The sequence below is a fragment of the Natator depressus genome, chromosome 13, assembly GCF_965152275.1.
Source record: "Natator depressus isolate rNatDep1 chromosome 13, rNatDep2.hap1, whole genome shotgun sequence".
NCBI classification, from domain to species: domain Eukaryota; kingdom Metazoa; phylum Chordata; order Testudines; family Cheloniidae; genus Natator; species Natator depressus.
Genome location: NC_134246.1, coordinates 7,255,707 through 7,283,196, shown reverse-complemented (window position 1 = coordinate 7,283,196; position 27,490 = coordinate 7,255,707). Strand labels below are relative to the sequence as shown.

Genomic DNA, 27,490 nt, shown 5'->3' with positions numbered 1-27,490 from the left:
ATAAGCCTTGTTTGTTCTTTCCTTTTTGAGCAAATGTCTTGATTTCTTTATTTCAAAGGAATGAAACAGACATTAAGGTAATGAGCAATATAAGTGACATTTCAAGATTTCACAGCTGTTGTTATGACAGCTTCTTTGCTTTCCTAATTAGAGTACACCAAAAAAGCTTCTATCTTGTTGACACTGCCTTATGGAAAAGACTTACGGAATATAATAGAAAATAAGTTTTTTTGGTAATTTTTTTAGGCCATGCTATAGAATTTAATAGAAAATTATCTCCCTGCTACAGAATTATATACAAAGGTTAAAAAAAAAAAAAAAAGATAGAAAGATCTTATTCTTTATTTTCTATAGATTTTTGAAGTATTAGCTATAGAATCCCCTTAAACTTTTATACAGCTTTTGATTTAATCCCTGTGAAATTCTAGAAGACTCTCCTGTGCGGGCCAGACACAGCTTGAGAATCTGATAGTTTGCTTCGTTTTTAAGTAAATTCCCATTCCTATAAACTCTTCTGCGTGAGCTTTTCCTTTGATCAGGTGAGATCAATACAACTTCAAATGGGTGTAAAGCTAAGCGTATTCCTAACTGTTTGCATGACTAAGCCCCAGGTTTTCAGCAGAGCAAGATCAGTGGACATGGTCTGCTGTAAGTAAATATCCTTGTTCTGTTTAGAATAAGGAGGTTTGGGGCCTGATTCAAAGCCCATGGAAGTGAGTATTGATGTCTATAGGCCCTATGTTTTCCAGACTCAGCCAGGGTTACAGACAATATTAGGAAGTCTAGCTAGAAGAGACCATATTACTCTGAATTCAGGTATGCAACTCCCATTGACATGTACAGTAGGTGATTGGCTTGGGTGATGCAAAAGAAGAAGGTTTTCTAATCATCAGAGGTGTGAGGTCAAATAACCTAACTAGTTTTGAGATGGAGCTTGGTAAGTTTATGAACAGGATTCTGTGCTGGAGTTGCCTGTGATAGCAGGAGGCTGGACTCATGACCCAGGAGGTCCCTTCCAGTCCTGAGTTCCTAGTTATATGTTCATAGGAGATGTCTAAAATTGAGTTGGGGCTTTGCGGCCTGGATTACAGAATCCATTCGTGTGCCCAGTTTTGTTTCATGTTTTGCTCCCAAGCCCCCGAGGCCACCTGCTAAGTTTAGACTTGAGAAAATACTCTCCTGTTGTTGAAAAGAGCTATGAAGTGACAGCCGTTACCTCTTTCGTGTGTTAATCAGACCTGCTAATTAGGCCACAGAACAGATTCCAGCATCACGGGAAGCAAACCTGGAGGTTATTAACTAGAACTGGGCTGAACATTTCTAAAATTTTGCTGAAAAATGTAGATTTTTTTTTTTCATGAAATGTTCAGTTTTTTTGGAGGCAGTGTAGCCTAGTGGATAGAGCACTGGACAGGGACTCAGGAGATCTGGGTTCTATTCCCAGCTCTGCCACTGGCCTGCTGGGTGACCTAGAGCAACTCCCTGTGCCTCAGTTGCCCCATCTGTAAAATGGGATAGTGATCCTGGCCTCCTCTGTAAAGTGTTTGAGTTCTATGGATGAAAAGTGCTATAAGAGCTACAAGGTGGGGGCGTTAATATCTTTTATGGGACCAACTTCTGTTGGTGAGAGAGAGATGAGCTTTCAGGCAACACAGAGCTCTTCTTCTAGTCTGGGAAAGGTACTTGGGTCTGGTCTACACTACAGACCTATATCGGTATAACTACTTCGCTCAGGGGTGTGAAAAATCCACACCCCTGAGCAATGTAGTCATACCAACCTAACCCCCCACGTAGACAGCACTATGTCAGCGGGAGAGTTAATCCTCTCGGGGAGGTGGATTAACTATGCAGACCGGAGAGCTCTCTCCCCTCATCTTAGAGTGTCTTCATGAAAGCATTACAGGAGTGCCCACGCAGCGTTTTAAGTGTTACACAGCAGAACATTCAAGATGAATTGGGCAGTTAACACACTAAGTACCTTTCCCAGACCTGAAGAAGAGCTCTGTAGCTCCAAAGCTTGTCTCTCTCTCCAACAGAAGTTGGTGCAATAACAGCTATTACTTCCCCCTCCTTGTCTCTCTCATGTCCTGGAATCGACCTGGCTACAGCAACCCTGCAAACAATAAATAAGAGCTAGGTATTAGTGTTAGTGTTATTGACCAGCATATTTTCCCCTTCAGTAATAATGACACCCACCTTGCTCCATTGTCTGTGCTAGCTAAACCCACGAATGTTTGTTTTGTGCAGTGTCCAGCTCTCTGCCCCCCAGGCCCTCCGGGTCCTCCAGGAATGCCAGGATTCAAGGTAAGAAAAATATCCTCTGTAAACACAAAGAGTTGAGTCCCAGAATGTGTGGCAGCGGGAGGACGTGTGGCTGAGAGCAGGACTCAGGTTCATGCTGTACAAAGGACACAACAGTCCTCCTTTATCTGAGCCTGAGAGTCTTGGGTACTCCAAGTTACCCAGACACACAATGCCACCAGTTTTTATTTTCAAGAGACAAGTGAAGGATACAGGCCCCATCCCGCTCTCAGCACATGGAATTCCCATGAACATCCATGGGAGTTCCAAACGCACAGGGCATGATCCCGTAAGGTGCCCCGATCCACCAAAGCCCTTAACTCCCCCCCTCCCACGCCCCCGGTCCTTGATTGCAATGGGAGAATTTGCAGTGCTTAAAGTTAAGTGCTTTGCTAAATCGGGGCTCTGGCTCCTTGCAGGATTGAGCCCAGAGTCTCTCTTTGTTAGCTGTAATTTTGACTGTCTCCACTGCAGCTGGGAGGGTGCTCCCCAGCACATGTAGACAGAAGTACTTGCTACATTCCACTAGTGCGCTAAGAATAGCAGTGTGTCTGGGGTAACAAGGGCAGCGGCTCAGGGTAGCTACCTGAGAACAAACCCACCCGGACCCCCTGGGCATGTCTCAGGCAAGTAGCCCGAGCTGCTGCCCTTGCTACCCTGCTCTTTTTAACATGCTAGCTGGAGCACAGCTTGCTCGTGCCTGCCTACCCGTGCCCAGCTGTACTGGAGACAGGCCCTTAGAAACACATCCCGGGTTTTTAAAGTACACTTATCACTGTGATGCAGAGATACGGATTGTATTGTGGAGGGCATAACTCACATGACCAAATACCATTTCACCCTATTTCCCACCTATCGCAGAACCCAACTGCTCCCCAGTTTACAATGTGCTGCTGGCAGTATGTAAATTCAAGGCTGCAGGGGGCGTTCAGCCGCACTGAAAGGCAACACCCCTCACTTCCCATCCTGCACCTTGCACGGATTGGGTACCGAATATATAGTTCATCTGTCTAGTGGGACTAAACCTCAGCTCTGCTTCTCAGCCAGCTGCTCTGGTGCTGAGCTGGGGGAGCACAGTTTCTCTAATCCTTGCAGAAATATTTAGCAGATGTAGCGGGCCAGTCCTGCAGGAGGCTGAGTGTCGCCTGGGGAAATACTGGTGTCCTTCAGCTCCCATGGAATTCAGCCCTCTGTGGGAAATGCTCAGCTCCCCAGAGAACTGAGAGATCATTAGAAACCCACACAGTCAACTGTTGTTGGTAAGGGGTGAAATGCAAGGCCCGTGAAATAAGAAAGTCTCCGAATAGGGCTTAAGTAACGGATAGGTCCTGAGCTGATCCTCTGCACAGTGAGGAATTTCACCCCTGCTATCTAGTATTCGTGTGGTCTTTTGCCACAATAGTAGTGGGGATGGAAGGGAATGAAGCAAGGCAGAGTTTTATATCAAGATCATTCTAGTGTATATGGGTTCTTTGCCAGCCTGATGGGGTTGCTGTAACTGTAATAATAAGCTACAGCTTATTAATAATAAGTCCCATTTTCAAAAGTGACATAGGGTGACCTTCTCAAAAGCACTTAAGACCCTTTTTCAAACATGAGTAGGACTTTTTGGTTCAGTCACTTAGATGCTTTTGAAAATTTTATCTTGAGGCATTTAGGAACTGTAACATGGGCAGCCCCCTCATGGCCAGAGATCACTCTGTGGTGCCCTGCCTCTGTTTCCTCCTCTTCAGAGCCCTTTAAGAATTCACTGTTCAAAGGCCGTTCCTATATATTTAGACCTTTGGTACATACTGGCACCAAGCAGTTCAGTGTGTCTTGCCTGACTAATCCCAAATAACACACACTCTCACAACCTTCATCCCAGCTGGCCTTTACAGTCTCTTCCCAGACCTCCCTGCCTTGACAGCTTTCTCCCACTCTCTCTTGCTTCTTCAGCATTTCCCCTGCTGACTCAGGGCCTTGCAGTCTCCTGGGCTTCCCCACCCCACTGCAACTTCCTGCCCATTTTTTATCCCAGGATCACCTGATTAAACCTAGGTGTGGCTAGTGCTGTAATGGGGCTGGCTTAACCCTTAGCTCTCCAGCCCCTGGGGCATGTCACCCTGTTACAGGACCCTAACGTCTCATTGGAAGATGCCTTTGAAAATAGAACTTGGGCATTTTTGAAAATGTTACCCATCCTTCACAACTTCAGAATACATTCCAATAGACACGGAAACATCTTGATCAACTGCTTGTCTATCCTAAATGCAACGCCCATCCAGGAAACGAGGAAGGATGCTACATAGCAGATGTGTAAATTCCTCTCCAGTAACTTAAGTCAATTACCTGCCTTGCTTTAAATCCTGTGTCCCCCTTGTATAGCTTAGCCTGCCACAAGGCAATAATGAAGCTCTCAGATCATTCTTGGTTTTATTTTTAGGGGCACACAGGCCACAAAGGAGAACCTGGGGAAACAGGAAAAGATGGTGAGAAGGTAAAACTCTGTTTAAAGAAAAAAAATTATATTTTTTTTTTGAAAAAGTATAAGACCAAGGGATTTCTCTCAGGATGATGCCAGGGCGGAATGAGACAATTGGTTGGACAGCAAGGGGAAGCCCATTATTTGATTGTACTTGGCATGTGGACTGAAGATCATTAGCCTCCATCATTTTGTGTGTGTGAGAGAGAATATTTCAGCTAAAAAAAAAGAATCCTTGCTATGATCGCAATTTTTCCAGAGTGGACTCTAAATTGGCACCTTCAATTTTGCTGTGCCTGCTTTTGCAGCTCATGCAAAAGCTGCATTGATCACACAAGTTGGCTAGTTAGTTGTCTTAACTAATTGACACAGACACTATCTGTGTGTGGAAGAAATTGCATAGAGGCAGAACACGAGGCCATAGTTTTGGTGAGGGATGGTCCGGGGAGGAGAATGGGGAGAGGGCTAGCATGGAGAAGATTCTTGAGAAGAGGGTTACCAGGATCCAGGGTGAGATTTATCATCGCATCTTGTCTAACTCTGGTTTTCTATCCCCAGGGAGACGCAGGCCCTCCAGGTCCTCCGGGGATTCCAGGCAGCGTCGGCCTGCAGGTAAAATCCGCCTCTCAAACCAGAGCAGTCCCCTGATGCTCCCCCCTAGTCATGCAGGGTTTCAGGGTGAAATGCGAACGGTTGGGGTTTGTCTATGTGGCTCTGGGATTAAGCCCCATGCCAGCCCCTCTCAGCCATTGTGGACACAGCAGTGCGCTGCTGGTAACAGACTGCACTGAGGGCCTGATCCAAAGCCACTGACGTCCGTGAAAAGACTCCCTTGGACTTGCATGGGCCTTGCTACGGGCCTGGTAGTGGGGCCATCCTGTGGATGAAACATTACAGTGAGTACCCATCTCCTGGGCCCAGGTGGAGGCTGAAGAGCCCGTGCCATGTTTGAATGGTAATGGGACTGAGCTCTGCACTAGGTCGGATGGATCCCCATGGTAAAAGTGTGGCTGCCTCACAATGCCGTCTGGTGGCCTCAATGCAGCCCTGCACACAGCACCTCAGCTCAGTTTCCCTCCTTGGATCCCCAAATGAACCCCACGCAGGGCTTTTCCAGTGTGATCACAGCTGCTCTCCTTAGGGTCTGATTTATTAACTTAAAGTTCAAAGCCAAACACAAAAGTTTTCCCTCCAGCCTTCAGCTCGGTACAGCCCAACACCCCCCTCCCCGCCCCACCCCGGTCTGGTCAGAGTCCTTCCTGCCTTAGCAGGCTGCTCCCTGCACTTCCGAGCTGTAGCAAGTCCCCTGGTCTCAGGGTTTTCCTGGCAGGAGCCTCTCACTACAGCCTCCTGAGCATCCCCCATATTGCCGCCTCTGTCTGCTATAAATAGAAAATTGCCTGGTTCCCCTCTGTAATCAGGGTTGGCTTGGTCTCAGGCTCCCCAGCCCAAGGGCCCCTCAGCCCCCCGTTAAAACCCCTTCTCTGAATCTATTCCCCCCCCACCCCAAAAAAAACCAAAACAAAACAGAAGAACCAGACTCGTCTCAGTCTGAGACCTCTCTGCTTTGGGAAGAGGTTCCTGGGGACAGGGTTTGTCATCTCCCCTCCCCCCAGCCAAATCCCTCTGCTCATCACTGTTTCTTAAGGCTTCTTTGCCTTGGTTTTTAGGTTTTCACTTCCCCGTCTTTATCTCTTTCTGTTTCACTGTTTTATATTTGAACAATTGGCTTTTAACGGGTTGTTTTTCTCATCTAGGGGCCAAGAGGGTTAAGAGGCCTCATTGGGCCAGAGGGCCCAGTCGGGGACAGGGTAAGTAACTATCATGTTCTCCAGACTTTCCCCTGGACTTTTCCCTCATTAAACCCATGCAGAATAAAATCCAATGGCCCTGTTAGAGATCACTGCCTCTAGTTAATTTCCTGTCCACGTCCTGCAAGAGCAACACTCTTGGCAGCTATTAGACACTGTGTCAATAAAGTTACATGTGGCATTACTTCCCGTTGCCCTATTCCCTGGACAAGGGAAGCCCCATGACGGTGCAACTATTGGCCTAATCCTGCAAGCTCTCCATGCAGGGGACTCACCTTGAAGACAGCGGGAGTTCTGTGAAGATTTTTAGAACATGGGGGCGGGGAAATCATGAACACCGATGTCCTACAGTGTCCAATCCTGTGCCACTGACTTCAGTGAGAGTAGGATCAAGTCTTTACTGAACAATGGTGACTGACCAGCATGGTCTTCTTCAGGTGTGCCTGGACATTAGCTCAGGGGTTGACAGCTGAGCTTGAGGATGCAGTGCCCTTCTGTAGGGGCCAAGTATGTTACCAAAGCTTCACAGCTGTGAGTGTTATGAGTCTGGTGAGGAGATAACAGCAAGGAGACCCAGAGTGAAAACCCCACTGTTTTAGACCAAGATCCTCTGCTGGAGTCTATTAAGGTCCTAACAGTTATTAAGGAACATGTTGTCTTTCCATTGACATGTATGTGCTTTCTTGCTTTGTAATAATAATTCAGCTAGGGGTGTGGCTAGGCTGTGGGGTCCTGATGGCTGCATTTTAATGCTGTCTTTATTGGTTTTTAGGGACCTTTTGGTTTCAGAGGGCCACCAGGACTCCCAGGACCTCCAGGGAAAGCAGTATGTATCCATTCTTACTTTTGTAGAGTTTCCTTTGAATCCTCATGGCCACGGCCTCTAATGTCACTATTGATGCCTACTGCTTGCTTTCACATGGCCAAACCGTCCACTGCCAGTGAACAACAGAACCCACCCAGTTCCCTCACCAGAAGTAATGCACATGTTGCATCAGCACAGTACTCACTGAGTGAGATGTGCACACACAATTGTATTTCCATAAAGACCTTCCTGGTTCCCACTGGTACCTCTCCCATCTTCCTAAGCCCCTTATCCCCACAACTACGAGCTACATCATCTCCCTGCCCCAGATTTCATGCTCTCCTCCCCCAACCCCCTACAAGTTCTCATTCTGGCCCTCGTAGGTTCAACACCTCCCATAGTTCTTCATTGTCCACCTTTCCCACACACACACACTTCAGCAGATTTGGGCTCCCCTTTTATGTGCTTTGTTCACGCCTTCTACATGGGTAGATGCTCCGCTTGGTAAGAGGAGGTTGAGCAAGCTCCACATCTGCTCTCCTGCGGTTCCCTCCTCTTGGACAGATCCATGGTTAGATCCCAGCCCAGAAGACCATTTTTCCCCAAGGTAAAATATTCGTTCTGTGCCCAGGATGCAATTACACATCCTTTTGCACAAATCCTAAGTGAATGGGATTTGTGCAGGAGAACTGTGATGGGCTTGGGGGGGAGACAGAATCCACACACCCACCTGTGGGCAGATCTCCAGTCTCTCTAGACCGCCCAATGATAGGTCCCTGTTTTAAGACTTAGGGACACTTGAGCCATGGGAGTGTGGACCCAGTGGACCCACACCATCCACCCTGCCACCAAGCCTCTCCTACACTGTGGTTTATACGGAGCCCACTTCTATGTTGTATGGTGGATGCAGAGTCCCTTAGCCCATTTGCTTTGCAACGATCCACCCGCCACCCCTCTAATGGTGGAACTGCAGCAGGTCCACTGGTCCACTACACTGAGGAAATTCACCTGAAGTGAACTAAATTCAGGTCTTGTTGCTTTTCCACACAGCAGGCATTGAACTACTGCAATCAGGATCCAAGTGGTAACAGCTGAAGTTTCCCTCCTGCCTCACCACCGTATTTAACAAACAGGGTACTTCAGATGAACGTGGGAAAGAGCATCCCTACCCTGTGGGATCACAGTCTGAGCCCCAATTGCAATCCATCCATGTGCACAGTATTAGAGATTGTAACTGTGAAAGCATAGCAGCACTCCTAGGGAAACGTGGGCATCCCTCATGCCTGGCATGGCTAATTCCTGGGAACAGCATGGAGACCATCTGAGTGTTGGTCATCAAAATAGAGATGGTTAATGGGTTTTCTTTTATCATTACAGGGAGGCCGAGGAGACAAAGGACCTCAAGGGTTCAGAGGGCCCAAAGGTGATACTGTAAGTACAATAAAACACTTGCCTACTAAAACATTGCACATGAAGTCTAGTTTACAGTTGTATTAAGGCTTGCCTCTTTCATTCTGTTTGTATTGCTTTGCTGGCAGAAGGAAAAATTCTCAAGGTAGGTTAGAAACTGACAACCTTGATGCCTCTGGATGAGAGGCACTTCTGGGTGGGAGACACATAGATGGATTCAAGGAGAATCCTTGGATCTGTTTAACTCAACCCTGTGCTCCAAAGGGGTCTAAGTACTGCATTTACCTTCCAGTGTGAGATGTTATGGCCCTGATTCAGGTCCCATGTCAACTTAATATTGCAAGAAATCCTTCTGAAATGTCTTTATGTAGCAACTGCTACTGATCAGGAGATGGAAGATAGTTCTGTTTCCAGTTCTTTTGTCAATTCTCTGGGTGGCCTTGGGCAAGTTACTTAATTGCTCTGTGCTTCAGTTTCCCAGTATGTAAAATGGGGAGGATGATCCCTATTAATCCTTATAAATCACTTCCGGGTCTGTGAATGAAGATCACTGGATAAATGCTAAGTAGTGGGAGTTGTTATTTCTATGAATCAGAGTGTTTAAAAAATTACTGCTGCTCTTAAAACAAATCTAGAAAAGATCTTTAGAAACAAACTTTTCTTCATGGAAAATAGTGCACTTGTGCATGTATTATATCCAGGCATAGGTCAGAGCTTTCGACAGGATGTTTCCTCGTACACAGTTTAATCATTTGTCCTATCTTTTTTTTTTTCTGAAGTTCAGGTTGGAAGAAGAGTAGAGTTTAGCAAGATTTCTATACTCCTCCTAATCCTTTTACTTGCTCTGCTCCATTGGTCAGACTAGTTATTTAATCCTTGATATTTCCCATCAAGCAGGGCTCAAGTGAGTGGGAGGAAAGCAGGGATATTTTCCCAGCCATTCTGGGAAAGCTGAGCTTTAAGGCTCAGATTTGTGATGGTATCTAGGCATTCTGCCGCCAAGTACTGCAAGGTCTAAATGACCTACTCAGCTACATCCCATTTTCAAAAGTGATTAAGGAACCCGTATCTCACTGAAAATCAATTGGACGTAGGCCCCTAAATGCCTAGCCATCTAAGAAACTTAGGCCTTAGAACACTCAGGACATGGCTACACTTGCAGATGTAGAGCGCTTTAAGTTAAACCAGCCTTCGGAGAGCGCACTAGGGAAAGCGCTGCAGTCTGTCCACGCTGACAGCTACAAGCGCACGGCATGGCCCCATTAGCAGCTCTTGCAACAGCTACAGATAGCAGTGAATTGTGGTAGCTATCCCAGCATGCAGGTGGCTGCAACGTGCTTTTCAAATGCCGGGGGGGGAGGGAGTGTGACAGGGAGTGTGTGGTATTGTATGTGGGGGGAGAGAGAGTGGGTTTTCGGGGGTGCTGAGAGCATGTCAGCATGCTGTCTTGTAAGTTCAGACAACAGCAGACACCCCCCCCCCCCCCGCCTCTCTCTCTCACGCACAGCATTCCACAGTAATGGTTACTTTGTCTTGGAGCAGATAAGCAGCCGGCTGTCAGAAACGGAGCTTTCAAAAGGCATATCCGTTTTCCTGCAGCGATTCCAAAACAATGAGAAGAGTGGCACTTGACTTAAGGGGATTATGGGACATTTCCGGAGGCTGATCAGAGCGCAGTAATGCAATGCTTCATTCACACTGGCACCCGGGCGTTTCAGCCAAGGCACAACAAGTGTTAATCTTCTCGCCGAGGTGGAGTACCAGGAGCGCTCTAGCCGCAGAGTCAGAGCGCTCTGTGCCTTGTCAGTGTGGATGGGTAGTGAGCTAGGGCACCCGGGGCTGCTTTAATGAGCTCTAACTCGCAAGTGTAGCCAAGCCCTAAGTGAAGTAACACATAAATACCTGTAAAAGTGTGGGCTTATGGGCTCGCGGCTTGATTCAGCAGCCATTGATGTCAATGGGAGTTGGCTCGTTTGGGTCAGGCTGCTGATGCTGAGATGTGATGAGCACACACCTTCTGCTGGTCTTGTGCTCTAAATGAGCTAGTTATCCATCTGTGGATAGCTCAAGGTCAAACACAAACTGAATGAAATGAACCTATACTGTTAAAATTTGAATGTTGAATTTATTTAGCGCTTTTGCCTAAAGGCTGTTTCTCTGGATATTTTCAGCACTGGATGATAAATGACTTGTGTGTTTCTAGGGTAGACCTGGACCAAAAGGATCGCCAGGGACCGGTGGACCCATAGGAGAACCTGTAAGTCAGATTTTAAAATTACAAGTCTCTCTGTTCCCTGGTTCATGACTTTACAATACAGCAAATGTCAGAAGAGCTTATGTTGTTTCTGTTTGATGTAGTCTCCACATCAAGGGCTACGTTTTCAAAGTCGTCTGAATCTGATCACTGAGGGTCAGTTTATGAAACCCATACTCATGTTCAAGCCCAGAGCTGGTTCTGTGGAATTCAGTGGCAAATTTCCCTTTGACCTCAGTAAGTTTGGCCCAATGGTTAATTTGGCCCATTGCAGTTGGTGGGACTATTTGCCTGACTGCTCCCTAACAGGAGTGAAGGCTGCACAATCTGACTGTACAGTTACAGTTTAATGGCCAAGCAGCATTTCCACAGTCGGCTGTCTAAATGGGAAGGTCTGCAGACTTAAAACCTCACAGGGCTAAATTTTAGAGGATGAATTTGAAAATGTAACCCTGAAATTTAATATAATCAAATCACTTACGGGTTCCGGCTTAAAATTTAAAATATAATGGACAGTAATGATGACATTGGGTAACTGAAGTGTACATGTTTGTGGAATTTGTTAGTGCTGCGTTCTCTGGAATTAGAATCTCTGGGCTGTATTTTTATGATCTAGAATTTATATTGTGGTTAAGAATAGATGACCTGCAACATCATATCCAAAGTTAGTGAAACCTATAACCAATGGTGGAACTTATTGCTCATTAAGGCTATGTCTACATTACTGTGGTAAATCAACCTAAGTTACGCAGTTGACATAGCTTAGGTCGACTTACTGCGGTGTCTATACCGCACTGTCTCTCGTCAACTTACCTTACTCTTCTCGTTCTGGGTGGAGTACTGGGGTCGACTGGAGAGCGCTCTGCCATCGATTTAGCGGGTCTTCATTAGACCTGCTAAATCCACCCCCGGTGCATCGATTGCCAGAGGGTCTCTCCGGCGGTAGTGTAGACATAGCCTAATACTTTTGGAGGACTTTGTAAGTCAACGCTAAAGGACTGACCAATCCTAATATGTTTCTGAACCTTTGCATGAGACTTTGCAATCGATGGTGCCTGTGTCACAATCTTATTCTGCATCATGTGCTTATTCAGGGCATGCCTGGCAAAGATGGACGAGATGGAACACCTGGACTCGATGGTGAGAAGGTTTGTGAAATCCTATTTCAACACCACACAGAAAGATTTCAATGGCTGTCATCCACCGTGCCTGGGCAGAGGCTTTCCTGGAGAAAAAGCAATGCTTGAAAGACTTTGGCTCAAGAGAGAGAATTCCTGTAGTGTCACTGAGGCAGAAGCGGAAGATAGTTCACACTGATCACCCTGGGAAAATCCCAACAAGAAATTAAACCCAAAGATTGTGTGACATAATGAACAGAATTAATTGATATTACCAGGGTTAAGTGACAGATCCTGATCACACAATGACTAATTCTAAAGCCACTTATTTGTGGCGAAACCTGCAGTATAAGGGGTCTCCTTACAATAAATGGTTAATGTCTTTTCAGAGCTGTTGGTGGAGACATCCTTTTGTTCTCATCACTTACAAGGAAAGTGCTGTTAAGTGATAGAGAGTTAGACGTGTAACTGTGAAGTTCAGATTTCTGAAGGAGACCCTGGCAGGTGATCTCATGGAACTGTACCTATTGGTCCTGGGGAAAAGAGACAGCCTTCACATGTGAGAAATTAGAAGCTGTGGGTAGGGTTTTCAAAAACACCTAAAACAGTCAATGGGGAGTTGGGTGCCTACCTCCTCTAGGTGCTTTTGGAATCTCATCCTTTGTGTGCACACAGGCATTACTCTGCAATTACCCATTTTGCACCTTCAGATGCCAGTTTGTGCCTGCATGTGGGTTTTGCAGACACAACAGGAGTACCCGTATTTTGACAGGTGCACTCCCCTTAGTGTTGTTCAGGAATGAACACAAAAGTCTGGTTCTCATCTCGCTGACACTCACTTTGCATCAATGTAACTTTATTGATTTCAGGGGAGTTTTTTTCTTTATTTACACCAGTATGACTTAGAACATTCGTAGGCCCTATAAAAGTTTAAGGCCTGATTCTGATCTCGCTAACAGCCATGTAAATCAGGAGTAATTCACTGAAATCAGTGGAGATGCACTGGCTTGAAGCTGGCTAGTGAACAGAGAATCTGATCCAAAAAGTCCAACTTTGAACATTGAACTTAAATGCTGGAAGGTTTAGGCGACTCATTGTGTGGTATAATAATAAAAATGAGCACAGATTTTCCGAGGGGCTTTTCTAAAATCACAAGATTACAAGCGAGTCTTGGTTCTACAAATACTGGGTGGATGGGAAATAAACCCTACCTGTAAAATATCTGTTTTCTGAAGAGTTGCCCCTGATTAATGTGAATAGCATCAGATCAGTCGACTGTCCATCTTAACCTACTGCTGTTTACAGGGTGATGCTGCCCGCTTTGGTCCTCCGGGAGAGAAGGGGCCAAATGGACTTCCTGTGAGTATCACAGTATCGTTGCCATAAAAGGGTCGGAACATCTTGCCCAATGTAGGGGTGATACTTCTCTGTCATTTGATGGGGGTGGAGGACACACGAGCAGCTATTTCTCACCTGGGGCCAGATTTTGGAAGGCTTTGAGGCATCCAACTCACACTGGGAGGTTCCTAGATGTCTTTCAAAATCTGGCCTCTTGTCTCACCATGTCTCTCAAACCTCTAAGTCCATGAATAAGACTTTCTCCCCATGGTGCAATGTGAGAACGCCAGGTGTGTGTGCACAGTATATTATACAGACTGGAAACAATCTGGGATATTTGCACAGTAAACCATGGCAATAAAGCTAGAAACATGGTTAAAGAGAAATTATCTGATCCAATCCAGCTGCAGCCAAAATACCTTTGTTGGGCTTTAGGATAAGATAAAGTGATTCTGTCCCCTGCAGTTGGTGATAATCAACTAGCAACACTCCAGATTCTAGTGTCAGTCACAGCTGTGTCAGTGTGATGTGACTCAATTGAAAATGGCACACCTCCTGGCCCATTGCCAGCACAGTGGAGTGGCTGAACCCCTAGGCAAATCGGCAAGGTGTTAGTATGTGTCCTAATATTTCAGAAATAAAACACAGAGGAAAAATTTTAGCATCATAATGACATTTATCCCTTAGCCTAAGGGCTATGGATTGGAAGTCGGGAGACCAGATAGCTACAGTATTCCTAACGCTGACTTACTCTAAGACGTTGTTGGCCAAATTATTTCACATCTCTGGTTTCCAATTTCTTCATCAGTAAAATGGGGATCAAAATTCTTACCCCTCCCGTGCTTTGTAAAGCTTGTTGAGTATTGTTGAATGAAAGGTGCTAGATCAGTCTCAACTACTATTATTATTATTCTGTTTTTCATGTTCGTCTTTCTTTCCCATTATCGTCAGTGGGAAGTGCCTGGGTAGCACGCTGGATAATGAACTAGAGGGTAATTTCTCCCATTGTTTCCACGTGGAAAAATGTCTCTAATAGAAACTTATGTCCTGTGATTCTAAATGCCCATATATGTGTAATCAGACAGTAAATGTTATTTTCTACATACTGCAAAATTTCTGTTGTTGTGATTTTTTTTTTTTCCAGGGGCTACCTGGAAGACCAGGTCACAAGGGTCCAAAGGGTGAACTAGTAAGTGAAGGACAAGTTTTCACTGGGAAACTATTAAGTGTGTCATTTTAGTGCACTGCAGTTTTAGGCCCAATCTGGCAAACACTTACACACGTGCTTAATTTTGAGCACCAGAATGGTCTCACTGAACTTAAAGGGCTGAAAACACGGGCATAAATATTTACAGGATTGAGTCTTTGGGGATCAGGGCCTGCATTTCTTTTAAAAACTGACCTGCTTGAGTCACCTGTTGAGGTGACACAATGTGGATATTCTGCTCGCTGTGCACATTGTACCTTCTCAGGTGTTTCTCAAAAGGACTTTTGAAGATCTCACTTTGATTGGTATTTCGGGAAATTGAAATGCAAAAGTATAAAATACACAGTTCAGTCTCCAGTGAGTAAATATCCAGTGCTGGGAGTTTAATCATGGGAAGATCCCTCAAGTTTCTTGAGACAGTCTGCTTCAGTTCCAAAGACCGCCAACGGACCTCTGGTAATCCTACCAGTGGCAGAATTTTGGAATTTGCCTCTCTGCTGCCAAACTTTCACCCAGAAGTCACGAGACTTGACATGGCTGCCACACAATATGTGTAAAATGGCACTCTCAGTAAATCTGCATCAACAGTCCCCTTCAAGATAAGTTACAAGGAATCTTTACAACAATGTATTTAATTCCTACGCTTTGAGACACCAGGCTGGCTCTCAGCAATGTTTGATGAAAGAAAATCTGAAACAGATTGAGGCAACTCATCATAAAATTGCTCATTAAAGTGTATTTGTTCTGACTTTCCCTCCCTTTCAATCTTCTATCTAGCATCAGCCTCGTTATTATTGACTATATACAAAGGCTACTAATTCGCATGCTTCAGGGTGTACACTGATCGCTGGCTGAGATCAGGAGGAAATTCCTCCCACTTATGGTGTTCCATAATATATTGGAAGTCCCAGCATGTGCACTTTAGCATAACTGTTCTATAGTTTTATATGCTACAAGAATTCTTCTCTTCTTGGAGTTTTATTGCTGTCTTTTAGCACGTTTTGTTATCTCATCTCCCCAGCAAGACTTTAATTTCATCCTTTTCCTTCCAGCTAGTTGGTAGGGAAGTTACAAAAGTGACTGCGAAGTTCCGCCCAGTTGACTGTTTGTTTTCCCACTACAGGGTAGTCCTGGAGAGATGGGAGAGGCAGGTCCATCGGGAGAGCCTGGTATCCCTGTAGGTATCTCCACATTTTACATATATCACAAACTCTATTCAGGGTCTCTTAAATTCCACCACTAAGCTTGAGCTCATATGCTGCTTCTCTGGCACAATTGAGCTTGGCATACCGGTAATAAATGATATGGACCACACACACACACATACACGTTTTTTATGCAAAGATATCTAAGAAGTATGTGTACACAGTGTGGTAATGAGGGCTGACAAAACAGTCCTTCACTTGAGGATGTAGAACCATTATGTGTGATTTTATCTGGGGAGTTGGATGTAAGTCACATGTCAGTTCTTTAGAAACTCAAATACTACTTACCCTGCTGCAGTGGGGTCAAAAAGGCCAGTCTAGTGAGGCAGTGTGCCCTAGTGGATAATACACTGGACTGGGACTCAGGAAACCCAGGTTCTATTCTTGGCTCTGCCACTGGCCTGCTGGGTGACCTGGGCAGTCACTTCATGGCTCTCTGTCTCAGTTTCCCATTCTGTAAAATGGGGCTAACGATACTGACCTTTTTAAAGCAGTTTGAGATCTCTGGATGATGAGTGCTATATAAGAGCTAGGTATCGTTGTTATAATTTATTAACTAGCTGCTACCCATGAACTGACAGTGATGTGAGACATGAACAATATATTTGTGTAATGGCTTTACAGTGGGTTGGGGAGGGTGGAGTTCCCGCTTAAAGAACAGCACAGGTGACTTTTTGATATTGTTGATAGGGCGATGCCGGTATCCCTGGTGAGAGAGGTGAGCCCGGACCTCGAGGATCATCTGTAAGTAGAATATTGCTTCTTCAAGTATAACCTTTCTGCAGTTAAAACACAGCTCCGTTATCAATCTTCAGAGCCACCATCAAGCTAAAATAAAAGGCTCCATCCTCTACTGGCGTAACGTCCGTGGATTTACACCGGCAGAGAATTTAGCCCAAAGTAAATGGGCCAAGGTCTCCTCTCTTTTACCCCAGTGTAAATGTGGAGTAACCAAACTGAAGCCACCGTGCTTATTCCACATTTACATTGAGGTAACAGAGAGGAGAATTCGTCCCATGTGATTCATGTGGCTGGTGCCCTTACAAGATAGCAGCTTGGACAATCAGCACCACCTTGATTTGGTAATAATACGGGTTATTCTGGAATGCCCAGCCTCCAGCACTCTAAACGGGAAAGACTTCCCTTTTAGGTGTCACTCAGAGATTCTAGGGCCAGAAGGAACCACTGTGATCATCTAGTCTGGCCTCCTGCATAACACAGGCCAGAGAACTGCCCCAAAATAATTCCTGTTTGAACTAGAGCAGATCTGTTAGAAAAAACATCCAATCTTGATTTTAAAATTGCCAGTGATGGAGAATCCACCACAGCCCTTGGTAAATTTTTCCCATGGTTAATGACCCTCACTGTTAAAAATGTATGCTGTGTTTCTATTCTGAACTTGTCTACCTTCAACTTCCGGTCGTTGTCTGCTAGATTTAAAGAGCCCATTATCAAATCTCATAGCTGTACAAAATGTTTACAACAAAATTTGAAATCCTACAACTCACCTAGGTTAGTTACAGCCTTGAAACTTGGAAGAGGTGTGTCGAAAGGTTTGCAAACATGCAGGGAGCCCATTGCACGCTTTTGTGCAAAGTTTTGCCCGTTTATGGTTTGCATTAAAATCGCACAAACCTCATGACCGCACAGTTTGATGCAAAAGAAGGTCACGTTTGAGGCTTTTGACGAAATTTCATTTTGGGAGTTCGTTCAGATCCCGATGCTGAGACAGCACAAACCTGTGGGGATTTTGAAAAGGAAGCTAATGTTTGTGTGAAATGAATCAGTGGGGTTTTGCCCAGGTCTAATTGCCTGGGTTTTTCTCCTCACCAGTAAATTGTAAAGAATTTCTGGTTTGAAGCATCTCGTCCAATCTTGGGTCCAAAACAGGATGCTTCATATCCATTCTCAGCATTGCCACAGAGCACAGGGAATAAACAGCTATGAGCACTGTAATGAAGGAAGTCTACAAATAATTGCATTGCTGCCCATTGGGTTCCTGCAGAATGGTGTAAGATTAAAAAAAACTGGCTTTGTTCACAATATTAAAAATTCCAGGACACCATTTATTTTCCTGTTACACCAACCAGTGCTGCTCTTGTGGCTGGGCCTGAACTTACAGGGGGTTTTGATCTTCTTTAAGTATTTTTGAAATCAGGAAGCCTACAGGAAGTCTAAGATTTTTTTTTTTTGTAGGTGCCACTTGGAAAGAAAACGAGCAGTTTAATAAGTTATTGTTCTGAACAGCTTGCTCTTTAAACTTCTAAGAAAAGGGAAATAAACTTAGAGATACAAAAAATATTTGTTTTATGTCCTAAAATTTCAAAGTAAAATTGGGCAGGGAAAAAAATAGATATTTGGTTGGAAAAGCACCAAAAACAAGGAATGTACTGTGAAAGGGAAAGGGCCAGATTCTCATCTCAGGCCTCATCTATACAAGAAAAGCCCCCTGGTTTAACTACATCAAGTTAAACTGGTGCAAACCTCTAAGTCAGGTACACTAACATCAGCTTAACCCACGCTTATTTCTACGAACTTGTCAGTAAGTAACTTATGCAAAATCTATATGAGAAAGGGTTAAACTGGTGTAAGTGAGTCTACATTAGGAGTTTGTACTGGTTTAACTAAATTGGTTTGTTTAAACCCGTTCACTTTTCAAATATAGACAAGGATTTATTTATACCTGTGTGACTGCAGCATAACTCCACACACCTCAGTGGAGATCAGGATCTGGCTTAGACTATTTAAAAGAGTTGCCACATAATATGTCGTCCTTTTCAATACCATACCATTTTGTAAAGCATCTTACCGAAAACTCTAGTAGAGATGTAAGTAACACAGTTCTAAAGTTAAATGAGAAAATGAAAGCAGAAAGAAGAAATGAGCCATGAAAGTGTCACTGTAGTCCGTGGAGTGGCTGTATAAAAATGGCACGATTTTACTTAATTAGATCTGCTGATTGGTTTGGTTTATTCTAGATCGTGTCATGTTCCTTTAAAAGATTAAGGCTGGGGAGCCATGCAGAGCCAGCATAGCTGTGGGAGACGGATCTAGATTTTAATCAGACTCTCAGTAATAGAGATTCTGTTAATGACGCACAAACCAGAAGGACCCCAACCGGGCATCTAGATTCCAGAGTGAGTGTGTAGGCCTGGCAGCTAGAAAAACGGGCTTTTTCTTTTTTAACTTGTAAACTGAGTAAATCTGATAGAGAGTCACTGAGAGATAATGTGTGGGGACCCTCACAATGCCATTTTCAAACAGTCACTTTCATGGCAGAATTTCCCCTACGACATAAATTTTGCTCTCTTTGCTTCTATTGCATAATGGCAAGAGAGGGTTAACAGTGATTCAAATGCTTCTTTACGGAGCAGTTTATCTTGCGATTTGTATTTTTCTGATAAATACACTGCACCTACCTGGGGAAATCATTACTCAAAAAGAAAAGTTAGACTGTTTAAATGAGAGAGAATTAATAGCATATGTGAAATTCTATTCTTCGGGGCCCTGATTCAGGAAGGTACTAAGCATGTGCCCAGCTTTAAGCATGCACATGAGTCCCATTGACGTCAGATCTTACTGAATAAAATGGTGCCATTTTTACATGGAACTGCTCCTATGCTTAAAGATGGGCACGCGCCCAAGTACTTCACTCAACTAAGGTCTGATTTTTTTATCTCACTGATAGTGGCTTTACTCCAGAGTGCCTGTGACGTCAATTAAGTTTTTATTGATTTAACACTAGTGTGCGATCATGACTTGTATAATATCTTACGTGCTTGGGGCAAAAAAACATGCTGGCGTCTGACAACAAACATAACGAGTTCTCTGTATATTTCCAAAGCTGCAAACAAGGGGTAACATCTTCAGACTCGCGTAAGTCCCCTTAATTTTACAATGGGATTTTGGCTCCTAAGTGACTTAGGTCTTGAGAAAGTTGTACCCAATGATCTTGGAGCCGAAATCCCATTTTCAAAAGTGACTTATTGCTTAGTCTTTTTAGGCTCCTAAGTCATTTAGTAACTTTCAAAATTTGACCCAATATCATTTGTGTGTGTTTTATTTTCTCAGTAGAATACAGCGTCGACTCTTGTATGCAGCTGTTAATTTTCTATTAGAAACGTTTTTAGCTGGAATAACAGAAAACAAAGGGCTGCATTTTCAAAACTCCTGATCTAGGTTGCTGGTGCAAAATGCGCCTGCACAAACATACGTTTTTGCAATGGATATGATTGCCAGTTTTGAATGGACCAAGGCATGCACTGGATCATGCTTTTGTATTTGCATGTGTGTATTTCAAGGGGGCAGGCTGGACACCCAAGTTCCTGACTTCCAGAGGGGCTGCATGCTTTCAGCTCCTATTTGCTTCACTTGTAGTGGTGGACGCTCAACTCATCTGGAAATCAGGCCCCAGGTTTTTAAATTGCCAACCCACGCAGTCTGTTCCTTTAATTACCAGTCTTCTTCCTAACTTCATCTGACAGTTCAGTAAGAGTTGAAAACCGGTTCAGTGAATTAATTAGCTTAACCTGTATGCAATTAAATATGTGATATATAGTTAGTGCTACAGTTGCTTGGAACTCCATCTGCCGTTGGGCCCCCCCCCCCCCCCAAAAAAAAAAACCAACCTCTTTCCCAGCAGGCATGTGTCAACCTACTAAGAACAAAATGATCTGTGAATTGGAAAAGGTGCAAAGGGATTGTCTTGTGTTTTCAGTTCCTGTGACTTAGAATTATATCTCATAAAGATCCTGTTAGGGTATAAAAAGCCACTTATTTGAAGGTCTGCCCCCCATATTAACCCATAAATCGCAAGGGGATTTATATCCTTCACAAAAGCACTATTTAGCATGTCACGGTCAGAAAGCACCCATTGATTTCAGTGGGATTAGTCACATGCTTAAAATTACACACCTGCTTCCCTACCTTGCTGAATCAGGCCAATTAACTGTATCCATTTGGAACTGGAGTGGCAGGTCTGTACTGACTTATTTTCAGGGCTGTGTGTCTAGGAGAAATTTGCACAGCACGTGTCCCACTGTGCCTATCTCTAGCCAGGGTCACTTAGGTCCTGGCATTCATAAGAACCAAATGAATCTAAGCATCAAGTAAAATAGAAATAATCGTGATTGTTAATGGTAATCCTGGGAATAAAGTTCAATAAGCAGCGAGCTGCGTTATAATGGCCATCCATCAGCATGGCTGTTAGGAAGACTTCTATACCGCAGGACTGGCTGCTTTTTGTTGTTACAACAAAGGCAATTTAATTGTGTTCATGACTCAATTGGTTGTGAATGATCTTTCTTAATCATGCTTATTCTTCTCTTTCTCAGGGCACACTTGGTCTTCAAGGCCCATTGGGAGCCCCAGGTGTAAGAGGCTTTCAGGTCAGTAAGCTAGAAATTTGGGTAATTTAGTACACACCAGGTTATAGTCATTTGGTGTCCATGCAAACTTCTGGCCAAGAAAATTGGGTGATAGTGACAAATTATTGGAGGGACCTGATATCAATTAATCAGAACATACTTAATGCCTTCATTAACATAACACAGTGAAAAGGGAAGCTAGGGAAGAGTAGTAGCCAAAATATTACTATATCCACTGCAAGAACAAACACACTCTTTATTTCACAAATGCAGAGGAAGTCTTTTAGATCTGATCATTTTATATCCTTCTTCACGTGGATATTCCCAACCCACTTGTCTTGAGTGTCCTCTGTGCTAGTCCTGCGGACCCCTCCTCTAATCCCATCACCCCCACTCCCAATACACTACATTGCAGCTACTTTCCCCTCTCCAGCCACAAAGTGGCTAGAGCCAGGTCTACACTACAAACTTGTGCCAGCATAGTTATGTCAGTGATGAGCTGGGGTCCCAAACCAACAAAGCCCCAAGTGGAGACACAGTTATACCGGTTTTGCTAGTATAACTTACTTCACTTGGGGTGGGGCTGGATAGCTATGCTGGCAAAAGTGCACTTTTGCCACTGTAAGCTGCATCCCCAGTAGGAGAGCTTTGCTGATATAGTACAGTGGTATCGCTGTGTCAGCAAAGCCTTCCAAGTGTAGACCTGTCCAAGGATTTGCACAGAGCCTGAGCAGCAAAACGCCTGAATTGTCCAGAGGACCCACTCTGGAGCATCATTAAGTGCTTCCTTATCTGCAGCACATCCAGCCTCTGTTGTCAGGGAGAGCTCAGACCCAAGCCTTTCACATGGCTATGCAAATGTCATGAAGAAGCCAACAGGCCAGCTTTACATGGATGTTTTTATAAAGCTGCTTTGAATTAAAAGATCTGCAGGTTTTCATAGAGTTGTCAGTGTACTGATCACACAAAGCAGTAAGGGCTCCATCATCCATGGCCCATGGAGACTCGTCGTACTGAAGCTTCATTGCTTCCTAACTCCCAAATTTGGTTCTGCTGGTGTACCCAGATGGCCTTATCGTGGCCGCTAAGCAACCTATGCTAATGCCATTGATGATCTGCAAGAGATTGGGCTGGTGTACCTCAAAATGCCTTCCCCCAGTAAGAGCGGAAGGGTTGGGCTAGCAAGCAAGGACATGAGGAAGGAGAAGAGCGGTACTGGGGTCTGGAAGGACAGGGATAGTGGTTGGGACTCGGGAGAGTAAAGAAGGAAAAGGGGAATCTGGAATTAATTACTTTGTTCAGGAAATCAATATGGAGACTGGTGAACTCTTGGGACGTTAACAGATGCAAGGACTTTTCTTTCCTTTGTTTTCCCTTCAGGGCCGCAAAGGTGCCAGTGGGGAACCTGGACTCCCTGGCCCTACGGGGATTCGTGGTGAATTTGGTGACAGGGTAAGCAGAGCTGGGCAGGAAACATTTGTACCATCCTGCAAAAACTTCTGGGGTCTCAAACAATGTTCCCATACCAAATCATGGTGTAATGGATCGGGACTCACCTGGCAGCGCCTCCTGCTGCTCGTCTACGGGAATTAGCATGTCAGCCTCTGGGGCGCCCTCTGCTGTCTGGTGATCCACCTTACCACTGGGCCTGGTCCCTCCCGGACCCCAGTGCCCTTATCTTGGGTGCTGCCCCCTAGCAGTACCCGCACAGTTCTGGATCTCCCCCTCCCAGGGGAACCCCCACCCACTATCCCCACCTCGCCTCAGTCTTAGGCTACTGCTAGTCACCAGCTAGCCCCTGCTCCCTGGGGCAGACTGCAGTATAAGCCCCTCATCACAGGGGAGGGGGTTTGGACCTGCTGCCTCTGCCTACCCTTGGCTGTCCCTGCAACCCTCCCGTACCTAATAGGCCTTCCCAGGCCTGCAGCCTGGGGTTTTCCTAGGCCAGAGTTCCCTGGCTCCCTTAGCCTTTCCCCAGCTCTGCTCCAAACTAAGTCCTTGGTTAAGTCCCTGCAGCCAGGCCCTTCTCTCTCTAGCTAAAGAGAGCCTCTGCTGGAACTTCTGGCTCAAAGCCTTTATAGAGCCAGCTGGGCCCTGATTGGGGCATGGCCCCCAGCTGCCGCCACTTCCCCCAATCAGCTGGGGTTTTGCTCCCTTCCCCTCCCCAGCCCTCTACAGGGCTTTTCCAACCCCTTGAGGGCTGGAACTGGTGCTCACCCCGCTACACATGGTGAAAAGTCAAAATCTTGAAAATGTTCATGAACCAAAAATCTGGAAACTGTTTTGGTTCAAGTCAATTGAAAAGTTTTGTTCTGATTTAGACCTTTTTTTCTTGTTAAAAAACATTTTTTACTTTGCTCCTGAGAGGATGGCCTGAATGAGAGCAGCCCTCACTATACCCCCTCCTGGACAGTTCCCTCCACTTTGAGTGCTATATTGGCCCTTTATGGGGACCGTCTGACAGAGAGAAGATTTCCCACCACCGGGGTCTATGTCCGCAGGGTCTGCCTGTCTCTGCTCGGTTTAATGTATTAGCACTTATTAATTTTTTCCCTAATTGTCGATTATGCAAGAAAGCAATCTGTTTGCTCATCGAGATTTTCCACAGACCTTTCAAATAGGTACAACTATTGCCCATAAATCGGATGATGCTAGTGACAAAAAGTAAACCCAGCAGAACTGCACTAGCTTGTGCTCCCTGCCTGACCGATGGTAGAACACAACGAACAAACATCACATGTGGACTTGGCAGTGCCCCTTACAATTTTTAGAGCCTCATTTTGAAACTTCAGTTTTATACAGATAAATAACTGGGCCTGCAACAAACTGCAAGTGGTAGCAGTTAGATACCTAACTTGCTGGCTTGCAAGGGTAAATGTCATTGGATGTCTACATTTTACCATTTGCAATTGCAGTTCATTGCAAGTGCAAAACTTCTACTGCAAAATTAGGGATGTTGTAGCTGAAAATCAAGCACACAATACCATTCAGCTCATATAAATAAGAGAATAAGAAGGTCTAATGCTTCAGAGACCTGGGTTCAATTCCCTGCTCCACCACAGACTGTGACCTTGGGCAAGTCACTTACCCTCTCTGTGCCTCCATTCCCCATCTGTAAAATGGGGATAATAGCACTTTACTGCCTCATAAGGATAAATTAAAAATTGTGAGGCACACAGATACTATGGCATAAGGGGCCACATAATATCAAAGATAAAAGAGCCACCTGGATAGGCCAAGTTCTTACGTCTTGATATTTAAGTTCAACTGATTAATAAACTGAACCATTCCTTTATGCTTCCTGATGTCAGCCTCAGCAGGATGATCATGACAAATCAGGCTTTTACTAATCTATTGTTAAAAACAAACAAACTACCCCCAATCATAGGAGTTAGAGATGGAAAAGGGAGGGAAATCATGAGCTAATCAGCATTTCCAGTGCTGCATCTCCATTCCTCGAAGTCCCATTATGTTTAGACTGAATAGTTTATTTCAACAAGATTTTCCAGATCCCAGCCAGATTGGACTATTTGTTTGCAATGGACACAGAGCCAAAGTGGGTTTACTATACCTGCTCTATATGCAGATTTCATCAAAGTGCAAGATCTCCATGCTCACAGAAGAGCTGCATTTTAGTAATTTAGAATATTTAATTAGGACTTTTTAAAAAAAATCTTTTTTTTCTTTACAAACGGAAACATATCTGGGCCCTGCAAGGCCAGAACTTAAAAATAAATTCAGCGGTTGGATTTAAATAGAATTATCCTCACTGAAAAGAAGCCAGGAGGGCAAAAATGAATGTCAGTTGTCCACGGACTGCAGGAGAACAGTAGCCGTGTGTTCCATGGCTTCCTTCACTTCAGCTTTTAGGTAAAGTCTCTGTGTAAATAATCACCCCTGGGCACCAGGGATTTCACAATGGACCTCTGTGTTAGACCTGGAAGACTCGTGTGTTGAGATTTATGCTTCTCAGTCACAAGGGGCTCGGAGTCTGGATGCTACAACAGCAGGTGTACAGTAGAAACAAGGATCGCTGCACGTGTTCAGAGAATCCCCACAATGAAAAATGTATTTTTGGAGAGGACGCATCCCTTTAAAACCATGGCCCTGTTAAAAATGAGTGAACCGAGAACAAGTAACTGTTAAAAAAGAAGCAGCCCTGTCACAGGGTTTGGGGAATAATATTCCATTTGCCACTGGTTCATTTAAAAAGAAAGTTATAAATACCCAGATTCATTTCTACCTTCTGGCTTGTTACCTCTGAATTATTTTAATAGGGAAATTTTTTTATAGAACTTTCAGTTTTTTAATTTATCTTCAGGGCTTGACTTTAATGAAATGACACCCACTAATTCTATCACGTTGTTCTGCTGGAAGTTTCTAGAGCCAGATATGAAAAAAAATCACATATTTCCCAATTGCCAAATTGATGAATGGGCCATAAAACCGCTGTTCTAAGACTACAATAATTGAACCCATCCAACAGTGCATTGCAGAAAAGACCAAGGTCCTCAGAACTCGAATTAGCTCCCGGCTGTGTTAGATGGATCCAAAGTCACAGGCCAGGGCTGCAAATGTATTGCTTCATTCTCCTTTTGAATGCTAACTAGGCATGGTTGTTCTTGGAATGTTTCTTCAGACTGGCTAAATTACCCCTAGGTTTAGTATTACAGCTGCTTGGTTCACCTTTTATTCCTATGGACATCTGACCCTGCCACTTAAAGCAGGATACCAGACAAGGTGGGTCCCTTACCTGCAAGTTCCCAAGTCATGCTTCTCTGTGGATGCTGAAAGTCAGGAACAGCTAACCCTAAACCCTGGTGAAAATTGACATAGTAATAGAGGTCTTGCAAAACTGTTATGAACATTAACTAGTCTTGGAACAAAAATCCACTCTCCTACTCTATACCACGATGATAAAAAAATCTAAGAATATTTTACATGCCCGGGGGGAAGGGAGGGAAAGGAACCTTACCCTGGGGTGAGCGAGGAAGGTGAGTCTGATGTAAATGGACAGAATTAAATGCACGTCATTTTATTTTTTTTCAGTGAATTAACAAGGACAGTATGAATAGAGCGTCCCATAAAGAAAAGCCTTACAATGACCACAATTTACTGTTAGCGGCCACATGGAATGAACAGAAGGCAGGTGGGGAGGGGCCCTCAAACACTGAGACCCGCTTCATATTTTTAATGGCTGGCAGGTTGGATGAGTTATGGGGGAGATGAGGTGGGAGAGCCAATTCAGAGAAGGAGACTGATGTGTCGTCTTGTGGCTTATGAGTACTGTAGCTGTCAAGAAAGAAATCTGGACCACAGTGACCGCAGAATCTTGCTGCAAAACAAACTGAACGCTAAAACCTCTTGTTGATTCTAAGAAATACAAATGAGTTCTGATCCCTGTCTAGCCTCTTTGTCTTATCTCGCAATTACAGGATTAGTTTTCCCACCCCTCACTGTGCGAGTGAGCATCCGACTGTGCTAGGAATGCATGGGGAAAGAACAGTTCCCTGCTCATTCTCCCTTTTTCTTGTTAACAGGGTTCTGGTGGAGTTTCTGGCCCCAAAGGTAACCAGGTGAGCCAAGGGTTGGTCTTTCCTTTTCTGGTTATTTTCCCATTTTATTCAACTAATATGATTTAACTGTAGCTTGATCACAGCTGTTCAACAGCATTACCAGCTTTCCTCCCAATTAGAATTAACAGGTTACGCAGCAGACCCAGCCAATGCATTTTTCTTCTGGTTCATTTTTGGGTGTGCTCAATGTACTTTATTTCAATAAAGGTATCTTGAAATGCCATGCTCAGGATCCTTTGGGTCTGTCTTCCAGTCACAGGACATGGCAAGTAAACTGCTTGGGGCCACATCTTGCTTACCTAACTCACGCAAGTCGGCCTGTAGTCTTCAGGGGGGCTACCCACATGAGTGGTCAAGCAGGGTTTGCTCCCAATGATTAACTATGTAGGGACGAGGAACATTTAGCCCTTAATAAACTTTTGCTTCTAAACGTTCATGTTTGGATTGAAGCAATTGATGACCTTCCTTGAAATATATAACTTAGACCAGTGGAGGAATGTGATTTATCTCTGCAGAAAATGGAATGCACTCCCAGCAACGGTTTATAAATTGCAATTATGCCTCCTATCCGCTTTTGTTGCTTTCTAAGGGCAGGATCAGTCTAAGTTCAACAGGGTCTGTGAAGCCTAAATCTA

At 44.5% G+C, this 27,490-nt stretch overlaps 1 protein-coding gene across 1 annotated transcript in view; it reads left to right on the top strand.

Annotated features, from left to right (window-relative positions):
* The window catches only part of COL9A3 (collagen type IX alpha 3 chain), a 72,498-nt gene that overhangs the window by 30,797 nt on the left and 14,211 nt on the right, over nucleotides 1-27,490 (top strand). Inside the window, exons 11-25 of the mRNA XM_074969596.1 lie at nucleotides 2,248-2,304; nucleotides 4,727-4,780; nucleotides 5,324-5,377; nucleotides 6,523-6,576; nucleotides 7,349-7,402; nucleotides 8,759-8,812; nucleotides 10,995-11,048; nucleotides 12,140-12,193; nucleotides 13,469-13,522; nucleotides 14,646-14,690; nucleotides 15,832-15,885; nucleotides 16,604-16,657; nucleotides 21,247-21,300; nucleotides 22,660-22,731; nucleotides 26,820-26,855. Of these exons, the coding sequence (XP_074825697.1) occupies nucleotides 2,248-2,304; nucleotides 4,727-4,780; nucleotides 5,324-5,377; nucleotides 6,523-6,576; nucleotides 7,349-7,402; nucleotides 8,759-8,812; nucleotides 10,995-11,048; nucleotides 12,140-12,193; nucleotides 13,469-13,522; nucleotides 14,646-14,690; nucleotides 15,832-15,885; nucleotides 16,604-16,657; nucleotides 21,247-21,300; nucleotides 22,660-22,731; nucleotides 26,820-26,855 (804 nt within the window). The remainder of the gene's footprint in view (nucleotides 1-2,247; nucleotides 2,305-4,726; nucleotides 4,781-5,323; nucleotides 5,378-6,522; nucleotides 6,577-7,348; nucleotides 7,403-8,758; nucleotides 8,813-10,994; nucleotides 11,049-12,139; nucleotides 12,194-13,468; nucleotides 13,523-14,645; nucleotides 14,691-15,831; nucleotides 15,886-16,603; nucleotides 16,658-21,246; nucleotides 21,301-22,659; nucleotides 22,732-26,819; nucleotides 26,856-27,490) is intronic.